The sequence below is a fragment of the Herpailurus yagouaroundi genome, unplaced genomic scaffold (genome assembly GCF_014898765.1).
Source record: "Herpailurus yagouaroundi ecotype Mexico unplaced genomic scaffold, PumYag 186, whole genome shotgun sequence".
Taxonomy (NCBI): domain Eukaryota; kingdom Metazoa; phylum Chordata; class Mammalia; order Carnivora; family Felidae; genus Herpailurus; species Herpailurus yagouaroundi.
This window is the reverse complement of record NW_024412417.1, coordinates 18,639,989-18,652,531: the sequence shown is the minus strand read 5'-3', so window position 1 is coordinate 18,652,531 and position 12,543 is coordinate 18,639,989. Positions and strand designations below refer to the sequence as shown.

The window sequence follows — 12,543 nt, the reverse complement described above, 5'->3', positions numbered from 1 at the left end:
CAAAACAAGTAAATTTCTTTGACTGAAATTTTCTTTTTCTCTTTAAAATTGTTTTTAGGATGCAGAATAGAAAACTGTGATTCTTGCTTTAGCAAAGACTTTTGTACCAAGTGCAAAGTAGGCTTTTATTTGCATAGAGGCCGTTGCTTTGATGAATGTCCAGATGGTTTTGCACCATTAGATGAAACCATGGAATGTGTGGGTGAGTAGTTTTTCATGTAACTTTCAAACGTCAACTTTTATTTTAACACCTGTTCCTTGAAAAAATTATGCATGCTGGATATACTTAACCTAAAAACAAATTGGTTCTCTTGTTAATTAGAACTGAAAATTATTTAAGTTCTTTGCTGCCTTGCTGAATTTTTTTAGGCATCGTGACATTGGTAGTGTCCTATTAAATCTTCCTACAAAATTTGCTAGTCATACATTGGCTAGGTTCAACTCTTTAAATGCTGGTATGTTTTTATCATCTGTAATACATACATATATTAGAAATTGTAAAAAACAAAATTTCAAGCAGTACCATGAACTATTCTATCACTTTTTAATGTATCTTAATTATGGAGCTTCCTGTTTAGCCATTTAAAAAGTTGAAAAGAAAAATTTTGTGCAAAATGTTTTGTGGATTATCTGCTTCATGTTGGAAAGTGTATTAAAACAATGTTACTTTTTACTAAATTTAGATATCTAGAATGTGTAACTTAATATACACTGTTCATGAATAGTTAGGAGTACATGTTTTAAAAATGTTACAATTTTTGAGTGTTTGAAAAACACTTTGCTATTTTTAGACAACTGATTAGAATGTAAAGATCTGTGAATGCCTACATTTTGATGAATGCCTAATCTAACGAATCTAACGTCCAGGTGTAATGGCATCACCATCACACCCCCTTCTCACCACCCTGGATTCTATTTGACATGTTATACATGTGAGAGGATTTATAACAGAATTGTGTATTAAATGAGACTTTGCATCCCCTTAAAATGGGGACTTAGAAAATGAGAACTTTTTTTCTGCAGAAATATTGTTGAAATAGTCTAATGATCTATTTGAAAATTTGCAGAGAACACATTCAAATGACAGGATTTTGAAGAAATGTGTACTTATATTCTTGTTTATGTGGGGGTTAATATGTTCATACAGGTGACACCCTATAAAAAAAAAAGAAAGTCATCAGAAGAGAATATTCAGAATGTTGAATTTCCTTTTGAGAGGCAAGACCCACACCCATTACAAATGTTCAGTGGAAACTCTTATGAAATCCTTAAGTATAAAAAATTACAAATAGAGCCCTATGTACTTCCCTGAGTAAAAACTCTTACATAGCTTTGAAAAGTCTATGTGTAACCACTATGCCTGCTGAGATCTGAAATGCCAAAATATTGTGTGTGGACTCAGGGCCTGAGTCCTCATCTGCTAGTGCAAAGGGGCTTTTGCATGGTGAATTTGGTGAGGAGGTTTAACTCTGCATATTTTTATCTTTTCATTCCCCATCCCAGGTGTTTGGAGGGGAGCCTACATCTCCACTATAGGAATTTACAAAATGAGATACTAAAAGCTTTTACATGAAAACCTACATTTGCAAATACCTGACCATACTTGCTTATAGTGATACAGAACACCAATTTAGGGAGTAAGAGATATAGACAGTGGTTTCTAGACAGCTAGTGAAAGGATTCTGATAACCAGAAGATGTGAAAACAAACTCCCTGTCCTTTTCCCTGAGTACTGGCTTCCACAGTAAAACTAACACAATTGTGAGTTGCCACGGGGGCATTTGGAATTAACCTGTAAAATTTTGTCTTCTGTCATAATTTGAAAAGAGGCTTTTCTTCTCTTGGTTTTAGCTATTGAATCTGTTAATTTCTGTTAATTGAAATCTGTTAATTCTGTTAATTGAATTAACAGAATTAACAGAAATCAATTCTGTTAATTGAATCTGTTAATTCTGTTAAAATCTGTTAATTGAATCAGTATCTTTAGAAGGGACCAATGGCATTCCTCTAAAAAATAAGATAAAAACAAAGTAATAGTCTTTAAATTACTTAAGTGGCAGTTCCTTGACGTAGATGAAAGTAACCCTATGGTCCAAAATATTAAAGTGTCTGAAAAGGGAATACAGGTCTTTGTGGTCTGTAAAACATAATTTATCTGAAGGAGGTGTGGAGAAAACACAGCTATAAAGTTTGACAGTGGAACAAATGGACACCAAATTGTTACCTGTGTTTGTATTTTTTTCTTTTTTTCTTTATTAGAAGGATGCGAAGTTGGTCATTGGAGTGAATGGGGAGCTTGTAGCAGAAATAATCGCACATGTGGATTTAAATGGGGTCTGGAAACCAGAACACGGCAAATTGTTAAAAAGCCAGCAAAGGACACGATACCATGTCCAACCATCGCTGAATCCAGGAGATGTAAGATGGCCATGAGGCATTGTCCGGGAGGTGAGTTTAGAGAATTAACGATGGTGGGCTCTGTGCTCTCTGACTTCTCTTCTCCCTAACCATCCTCCCTCCCCATAGAGGAAACCTAATAATATGACTGGTGACAGGGTAAAATGTATCCTGTAGTTACTAAGAGACAAATTCTTAAAATGTGAAGAATATAAAGTGAATATTTCACTTTCGTGATCCCTTGAAAATGATTTGGAAGAGTACATGACAAATGGGCTTTCTAAAATGAGAGTTTTACAATATGTGTGTGTGGGGGGGGGGGGGGGGGCTGATGTGCCCTGCAGATGTTGCTCTGAGGGAAGTGGCCAACTTTCAGTTGAGAAGAGTTTAGATTAGGAGGGTTTATGAAATCTGTAAAATCATCTGCATCATTACTAGTTGAAGATGACAACTTAAAATAAACTTGCCCAAACACTGGGAGGAATAAATGTTGTCTTAATGTTACCACAATTAGCTGGTTCCCTTTGTTTGGATAATAATTTGTAGAAAACAGCTACTGGTATGTGTGTGTTTATTCATGTCTTTGTAGTAATTGTGCTGATTTGCAGTAATTATTCTGTAATAACAGGATTAGGCCCATTTACAAATTAGGAGAAGCATACATAACTCAGGTGCTGGCTGAAGCTGAGTCAGTCCATTGAAATGCAGTTTTTAGCGATGTCACTGTGGTTCTTAAAGCATAATCGCTTGTTACTATTTATTTTATCACCAGCGGATGCTACGTTGCCAGAGATGAAGTGGGGATTTTTCTAGTGCACAAAATAGAAAGGCAAAAAAAAAAAAAAAAAAAAAAAAAAAAGCAAGTTGTGTTTGGAAAACTGCCCTTGAAAATAATCAAAACGTTTGTTTGCCTCCATTCTTGCTATTAGGACATAGCTTTTCAGCCCTGTAGCTGTAGCCCAGAAAGAGAATATATATCTGCTTAAATGGATTTATATTCCTATTATGCTTCCTCGTAGAGAGGTTTATGATCCATGGAGGAAGACAAAACTTTTAAGACTTGAAGACTCCAGTCGGCTTTTGAGAACTATTAGATCCAGATTCAGAAGCTACTATTAGGCAGGCAGATTTTCCTCTTGAATTAGTTTTGCTTTCCTTCACTGGGGCTTCGAAACAAAGTTTTTTTGGGTCTGCTTTTCACTAACAAGGATGGTTTTGTTCAGTTCAACGGAGTATTTTTGAGTCAAAATAAAAGAAAATATTTTCTTACAAAACTAATAAGGCACTTCTTGGATAGCTGAGAGCATTTAACCTGCAACCTTGTGCCTAAAAACAAACCCGATGTATTCAGGTATTGGAAATAAAGACTTTCTTTGTTGTATATTGTTTATGTAACTACCCCCCACCATCCCTCTTCCAGCAACGTGGCCCCCCAATTGTGGTTTACGTTAATAGCAAAAATTAACCTGAAAATGCTCCTATAACAAACATGCTTATGTGTAACAAGAGCCGGCACATTCCCCTCCCCTCTGAAATAATTTTGACCTACCCCAGGTCTGGCTTGAGAGTTTTGTAGATAACAGCTACATTGTTAACCTATAATGTTTATGGCATTTTTATATATTTTCTCTTGCTTCCAGCAATACTAAATAGAATATAACCTGACAGTGTCAGTAGCTGAAATTATGTCAAAACAAACATTTATGTATCATCTGCTAATAATCTCTTTTTGACCACTGAACCAGTAATGAACTTGGATTTAATTTCCTATTTAGGCTTTACCAAGCATTATTTATTAGGAGAGGGCAGCTATCACTCTAACCCCTGCATCTAAATTTTTGGTTTGATAAATTCAGTATTATCTAGCCTTTAAAGTTAGGAGGTTTGAAAAGTTGTATTAGAATTTGTTTTACTGTTTAACGTTTCATAAAAAGAACTAAAATAGAACTGCTGATAGAAATTGAAGGTTACTCTCCAATAAAAAAACTTCTGTTTACAAATGTAGGAAATGAAAAGTAGAAAATTAGTCTTGGAACTTGAGCTCCAATTGATAAAAATTGGCATAACTTCCAGTGGAGTAACCCACCTTGCCTCAGGTGAGAGAGGGAACAGTTCCTTTTTTCAGCAGGTCATGGTCATTAATGGAAGAATGGAGAAGAAAACCACTTTATCCCATTTTACATCTTGACTTGATTTCAGTGATCTGCTTTGACAAACCATGCAAAAATGTAAGTCGTAATCAGGTTGGGAATACAGGCATTTTTCAGATCTTTTCAACATATGTATGGATTTCTCTCCTGTTGGAGCCAATCTTAACCTGATTGCACACAAATGCAGCCTTAACCTCCTTCACACTAAAGCACTGGCACATTAAAATCAGCTGCTTTTGATTACTGGAAGGCAGAAGTTAGAGGTCAGCAAAATGGAATAGTCACTAAGTGTATAAGATATTACACTGAGATCTATTAGAAATGAGAACATAAATGGATAGAAGATAAAAAAAAAACAATGTAATGTTTTAGTATAACTTTTCTTATTGCATGCTTATTTGCCTTTTTTAAGAAAGAAAGAATACCTGGAAATAACTTAAGTCATGGATTGATTTGCATGTTAAGTTATTCAGTGTTCATTCTCCAACTTCTCTTTCTGATTAGTTGAGTTTTGGGGGCTTTTCTGATACTCATTCGTTGGGATTCTGGTCTAGCGATCACAAGATCTGGGTCTCTGCACCCTGTCAACTCGTTAACTCTGTGACCCTTGGCAAGTCACTTAACCTCTCTTGGCCTCTATTTCCTCATTTGTAAATTGAGGGTATTGGGGCGGGCAATTTCTAAGATCCAGTCCAATTCTAAAATCCAATGATTCTAAGACAAATCACCAACAGATATGGGTAAGGTCTGCGGTCGTCATGTAAGTCCAAGAGCATTGTTCATGCCCAAAGGACTGAACACTCTTCCAGTAGCTATAGTGTGCATTTGCCAAACCCTTCCACATCTGGCAGCTTTTCTCCCTCCTCCTGCCTCCTCACGGGTAGTCAACTATCCAAGACTAAGCAAGACTCTAAATCTGCCTATGACCTGTGGTTTAGCAAAGATAGCAGGAGGCTGGAGGAAAAAAGAGGGGATCAAAAAAGACCATGATAAAAAGAGGTAAACAGAGAGCCAAAAAAAAAAAAAAAAAAAAAAGAACAATGAGTGTAGGAAACAAGTGCAAAAAAGAAAGGTCTACTTAAAAATAAAGAGCCTACTTATTGTGGATATCTGTCTTCACTTTCCTTGCTCCATTCTGTAGGGACTAGTTTATTCTACTAATATACAGCCTGGAGCTTCAAATGGAAGGGATTTCAAGTCATGACCCTGTGCATTAGATAATATGTTAGTAGAAAAATACAGACATGCTGTTATCTTATATTTAAATGACAAATGGGAGAATAGAATCATAGTGCTAAGGTGTAGAGTTGAAAGATGTTCATGTACAGGGGAAACTGTTACTTGGGTGACTGTAGTCTTCAGGACTGGCCAACATAACCTCAACCTGAGATATTCTGTCTGTGTGTATGGCACTCCTTGTTACTTTGTAAGGTCCCCTGACAATTAACGTTAATTTATCAGGTATTATTGAGCACTGTTATGTACCAATCACTTGCCTAGGCATGATACTGCTCAGAGTCCTCACAGAACTGTTTCTAGTGGGAATCTTGGCAATCAAGAAGTAAGTGGATGAATGCATAATTTCACGTGGAGATGGAGGCTGGCAAGAAACACAAAGCAGGATAATGAACTAGTGAAAGATTGAGAATAGGAGTGTACTATTTTACATAGGGAATTTAGGGAAATGGAGGGAGTAACATTTGATCAGAGATCTGAATGAAGGAGATCTTCTGAAGAGCTAAGGAAGGATCTTTTTAGCTATTGACACAATGACTGTGAATGTCCTTGATTCTCCCACAGCATATTGGGGAAGAGGAAGAAACTTTAATCCAGGAAGGCTCTGACTGGTCCACGGTGATACGTGGCAAATTTCTAGTGGTAGGTCCAGGACTAGGACTAATGTCTTGCTGCCTGGGAAACCCAAGTTTTCCTCGTTCCTTACAATAAAAATCAAAGATAAAGCTATGGTTGTCTATCAAAGAAGCCAACTCTGAACTATTTCTCCCCCAATCCCAACACATCATCTTAGTTTTGCTCTACAAATACTTTAAAAAAAAACACCTGACACCCTGCGGTTACCAACCCCTCCCAGTATCTTCCAACTTGAAATAGTAAAGCATACTCCAAGAGTCATTTCATAAATGCCCGAGTATTGAACCACTGGCTTTGCTTTGATTCAGACACCCCTACAAAGTCCTGCTTCTTTAATTTTAGTGTCATTGGTCCTCTGTTGGGGGGAAAAGTGTGACTTCCAGATTGTTCTTTTCATCTTAGTGTGTTTGAGTCACCCTCGAGGCCGGCCTCTAAGGCTGCCTTGCATTGAGCCATGCTCAGCACTCGCCTGGGCTTACTTGCTTTCAGGGGGAAGGTCTAGGGATTTGAGTCCCACCTCTGCATTTTGGGCTCTGTGCCCAGCATGGCTTTGCTCTTTCTGACCCAGTGAAGCAATCAGACTTGATAAAGTAATTTAGGCAATGCTTTGACAGACACTTATAGCTTTCTGTCTCTTTGGCTTGTGGCTGCCTCTACTCACTGTGCAGCAGTTATTAGTACATTATGATGCATTTCTTAAGCCTTCATCATATTTTCTCAGAATTGTGCTAACTTTAAATATAGAATCTCCTACTATATACTATTTCAATTTGAAAATGACTCATTCCTTTTATGAGACATTAATTGACCTTCATCTTTTTTTTAAGAGGCTTTTAACTTGATAGGAAACAAAAAATACTATTTAGCAACTCAGAAACTTAATCTCTGCAAACATCTACTTTTTAAAAGGCAGCAGTAATAAGACCTCTCTAATCTTTGTTTTCTGTATATAAACTGACAGCAACATGTGCACTAGGTATTAGATAATAGAACTAAAGATGGTTGTGGATTGTGATGGATTAAACTGAGAGCAGGAAATAAGTACATTTGCAGTAGGATAGGGTCAAGAAAATATGCTTTAGACATATGTTCTTTATTTTCTACATTTTGTTTACATTTGAGTTGCAATTTATGTGGTCTGCTTTATGCATGCCAACCTCAAGAGTTGGTTTGGAAGAGAGGAGAAGAGAAAAACCTTTTCTTCTGAAACTTTCCGAGTTGTCAGGAATGTAGGTGCCGAATTTATGATATGAAGAAGAGAGCTTTCTGGTTGCCTCCATGTTTGCTATGCTAAATACCTTTCTATATTTCTTTTAAGATCAGTGATTTGTGTTAGTCACTTTAGGCATATTGTGCACTTTCCCAGGTACTCTGGATACATGGCAGCTAATTGTGATGTTTATTCTAGAGAGATTATAAACTGGGACAGTCATCACCTTTTAAATGTTAATGTATAATTATTATATAAAATTGACATTATATAAAATTGACATGCATAATTCCTGCATCGGTGGTCTGAACAATGAGCCTTTAGGTAGTGTCCTGTGACATGACCCCTCTCTCTTTATTCCCTTCCCTATCACTTTTTAGTATTTTAAATTTGCTTCCTGGAAAGTGGATAGGTTTTCGTGTTTTAGCAGTGATTTCTTTGAGACTTGCTTATTGTCACATTTCCGATGGTAAGGGTCTAAGGCTATGGGCTATGGGGGAACAGAAAAGTGGGCTCTAATGCACCATGCTTTGGGGATGATGAAAACTCAAGACACAAAGCTAAGTACGGTCTTGGACATGGACATGGAAGTCCGAGGGTGTGCAAAGCACCGATAGCATGGAGTCTGCAGGAAAGGCTAGAAGACCAGCTCTTCTGCCAGTTTCATATTGAGCCTGACTTGGTGCCAGCCTTGCCTGCCCGAGGGGGCCAGGGAGTGAGTGAGTGAAAGATGCCCCACCTTTGTGCTGTTCTCTACAGCAGCCCATCTGGGGTCTCTCCTAGCCTTGTTTAATTACAGTGAGGAGCAACATGTACTAGTCTCTTTTATGGGCACTTGTAAAAAGGATTTCTCAACTACACATGTCACCAAAGGCCTGATGTTCTATGTGCAAGAAGGCAAGGACAGAAAAATTCCAAAGGGGCCTTTGTCTTACACAGCAGTAAGCTACTCTGATCTTAATGTAAAATATATAAAGCAATTTTTACAACACTCTAAAATAAAAACAACTTTAATAGGACACACATGGTGTCAGTGGTAAAAATTTTTTCCCCCTTCTAGGGGACGTTTTTATTTTTCTTCCTTAGGAGATAAGAAAGCCTGAAGTATAAATCCCCTCATGGTTTCTTAGAACAACTTAATTTCCTCATCAGACACCTCTAGGATCTTTAAATGGTGTTGATAAAAATGGTGCAGGCGGTTTGCTCACTGAGATTTCCTGTAAATGCGTATCTAGCTACTGGACTGACCTAGAGCTGTGTGGTGGATATCGTCCAGGATCAGGAGGCAGAAAGAAAACATTTTAATGGAAATAGTGACAGAGTTTTACTAACATCTCAGAATGACTCATGTTGTCATCATACAGAAGTGGTTAAGAAGATACAATTATTCTGTGCAATAGAGTGGGGCACAAAGTTTCAGGTGGCAGAAGTTATTAGCATTTATTTAAACTAAACATGTAAAGGCAGTAGGTTTTGCTTTACAATCGACCTGTTTATGTAATACTTGGACCTACTATTTCTGTGTGTCAGTATTATTTTCTTCTATTTGAGGACTTTGGAAACTAGGAGTAAAATATTTGAACTTGTATAGTCAAGAGACATTGAACAATTGATGTTATGCCCTTATGTTCATTAGTCCAGTGATTTAATAACAACTTAATGTAAAAAGATATTTAATGACATGGTAAAACAAAATTTAAACATCAGAACTAGGACAAACTTAGAGGCTCAGGACTGATAAAGAAAATAGACTATATGAATACATGTAGTATTCATATTTTCAACCAACTGGTTGAAATAATTCAGCCAAAATTTGACCTTGGGTTACCTATCCAAGGCAAAGGGGAAAGGTAGATATGTTTTTTTCTATCTTAATTTCAAAGAAATGACAAATTACAAAATACAATATCAATTTAATAAGTTTTTGAATGGAAAAGTTGGTGTATATGTACATATATGCACATATGTGTATATTCACATAACATACACAAACATATATACACATATATGCATATGTGTGTATATGAATGTATACATATATGCACACATGTATGTACACAAAAATGAGTACTCATTCCAATTTCAGACACATGAAAGTGTGTGCCTGTGTGTGGAGGGGGTGGGACCTGCATCATAAAATTAAGGAAATTAATGATAATTATTACAGAAAACATTTCTGTTCCATAGGGAGACAAACACTAAACAGATTTCTCAAATCAAGAATCACATTCAGAGCAATGAACAGTATGGTGGACCATGTCTTTACCAATATCCATATCTCAAGCATGTGTTTTCAGAAGATAGAAGGCAGCTTGGGAGTGTTTATTCCTTAATGTAGCTGAAGGTGTAATCCATGAAAGTTGACTGTCTGGAGGCCTGGGCAATATGGAATTGAGATTTGTTGACTTATCAGTTGTATTTGAGTACAATTGTTCAGTAGGTTCTTTTAGTGAATAATGAATACATCTAGAACTTTGTGTAAGAGAATCCAGAAAATGTGCATTTGTATTGAGGGTCAGTTACTTTTTGAACTTGTCAATAACCATAACCGTGGTGTCTTTTCTATATAATACAATGTTCTTAAGTAAGATCAGGAGATGCATATTTAGATGCAGAGTTATTTCTGGTGATTATCTCAAGCCTTGCACTAATAATTTGGCCTTGTCCGTCCCCCCAAGGCTGACCTTCAGTTATTTTAATCTGTCAAAACTATTTGGTATGAGAGAACTACGTAAATTTTGAGTAAATTCTTACTGAGTGTAACTGACTTCATTAAAATATGTTGCAAGGTGACTTCTAATTTCTCTTTTGAGAAAATTTTTCCATTTTCATACCTATAAGTTCATTAAATCAATATTCAAACATCTATTAATACCTATGTTCTAAAGAAACAGGCAGATTGAAAGTGATACAAACAGATGAGTTTATAGTCTACTTAAGGAAGAAGAAAATGCACATTACAAAAGAATAAAAGCAGAGTTGAGTTGGTAAATGGTAAGTATCGTTTTAGGCTCTGGTGTTACAGAAAATATTTTTGGCTGTTGTGGCCAGGAGATGCTCCTTGAAGAACAAATTTAAATGATAATTAAAAGGGGTAGGTGGGAAACACATTTGAAAAGGGGAGGAGATTATTTTAGACTGAGAGACCATTGTGGGGAAAGATGTAGATGCCAAAGTGTGCCTCTTGTGTCCAAGAGAGGGTGAGCAGAAGAACCTGGCTGCAGCTCCGAGATTGTTAGTGGCAATACAAAAGCTCACAGCAAAAATAGAAGTTGCATACTGTTTGCCAAGTGCCTCTATGGAGAGGACAGGGTTTTTAATTTTACCTAGTACACAGTGGAGAGCCATGGGGTACTTGACTGTGGAGGTATTTTAGCAGAATGCTGGTTGAAGACAGAAGTGGTTGAGGTGGTGGTGTCTGTGAAGTGTAACTAAGTACGCTTCACATCCCAAATTTGGGGCAGAGCGTTAAGCAGAGTCTGAGTTTGGGAGAATTAACAGAGAATACTTATGGGTTCTGATGTTTATGCATTTTTCTGTTATGCTTGCTTTTCTAAAGAATGAAGGATTTTGCTTTGACTTGCGGTCCACTGTGACTCTTATCTTTTTCTGCCAACTTTTTAAGCCAAGCCGTTCCCTAGTTTGTATTAGTGCAGTTTATTTTTTAAAAATGTAGGCACATTTTGCATTCACCCTAACTGAACTATATTTACTTTCTAACTGCTATTTCCATTTGCCATTTACCAAGACCCTTGGATGTATTATTCTTTATTTTCTGGCTTATGATGTTAACCTTCTAATGGATTTCCTTTACCAGTCAGCTTGAAGTACTTTGAAAATTTAAAGTATACACATTAAATACTATTCAAAGATGAAAATGCTCCTACAAGACACAATTTCAAATGTATAATCTAAGGTGCTTTTATCTAGAATGTCATTTGCTAACTGTGCAAAGTGTTGGGTTAAGAAGGATTCAGAGTTAAATGCTAGGTTCAGGAGAAAACTGTACAGTTATCAATTTGTGGTGTTTGTGGCATAGAAAGCAATGTGTCCTGTATTCTCCCTAATTCTAATCCTTTAATCCATCCTGCTCTTGGCTTTCTCCTGCCTTTCCCTCCAATCTTCCAACACATACTTAGATGTCTTTGACAAGTAGTTATCTAGCTTCTATTTTATACCTGCAGTGATGGTGGAAGTCTGTATATTGGGGGAAAACAGTATGGAAAAATGTGGGAAGAGTTTTAAATTTGATGTGTCCTGTTTTCATCACTTGTTGAATGACATTGGTTTAAATTACTTAATTTCCCAAAGCTTTGTCTTATATGAAATGGGGATATATCACAGGATCATTGTAAGGAGTAAATTGGTACATATGCAAATGGATTTTATGATTCTACACTTTGTTGTAATTCTATTAATTCTATATTTACCATTCTTCCCATGACTGGCTTACTCTTGTCTCTTTATTTTCCTTTAATTTCTCCCCATCTCATGGCTTTGGCTATCATTCAGATGTGAAATCCTCTCCCATTTGAGCCCCAACCTCACTGTTCGGGCTCTTGATGGGCATCTTTCCCTAGATATCTTCCCAGCATGTCAATACAAGTGTAGCTAAAACATACCTTGTTGTCTTTCCAAAACCTTATTTCTCCTGGGATGATAATCCTTTCTAAAGACATCTCTAGGGGCACCTGGATGGCTCAGTTGGTTGAGTGTCTGATTTCAGCTTAGGTCATGATCTCACTGTTCCTGAGCTCGAGCCCTGCATTGGGCTCTGTGCAGCCAGCTCAGAGCCTGGAGCCTACTTAGGATTCCGTGTCTCCTTCTCTGTCTGTCTGTCTCTCTCTGCACCTCCCTTGCTTTCTCTCTCTCTCTCTCTCTCTCTCTCTCTCTCTCTCTCTCTCTCTCTCTCTC

At 37.0% G+C, this 12,543-nt stretch overlaps 1 protein-coding gene across 2 annotated transcripts in view; it reads left to right on the top strand.

The window, feature by feature from the left end:
- RSPO2 (R-spondin 2) overlaps nucleotides 1–12,543 on the top strand; it is a 155,826-nt gene that overhangs the window by 102,034 nt on the left and 41,249 nt on the right. For both annotated transcript variants that reach the window (XM_040494257.1, XM_040494256.1), the window contains exons 4-5: nucleotides 59–202; nucleotides 2,260–2,448. In XM_040494257.1, coding sequence (XP_040350191.1) covers nucleotides 59–202; nucleotides 2,260–2,448 — 333 coding nt within the window. The remainder of the gene's footprint in view (nucleotides 1–58; nucleotides 203–2,259; nucleotides 2,449–12,543) is intronic.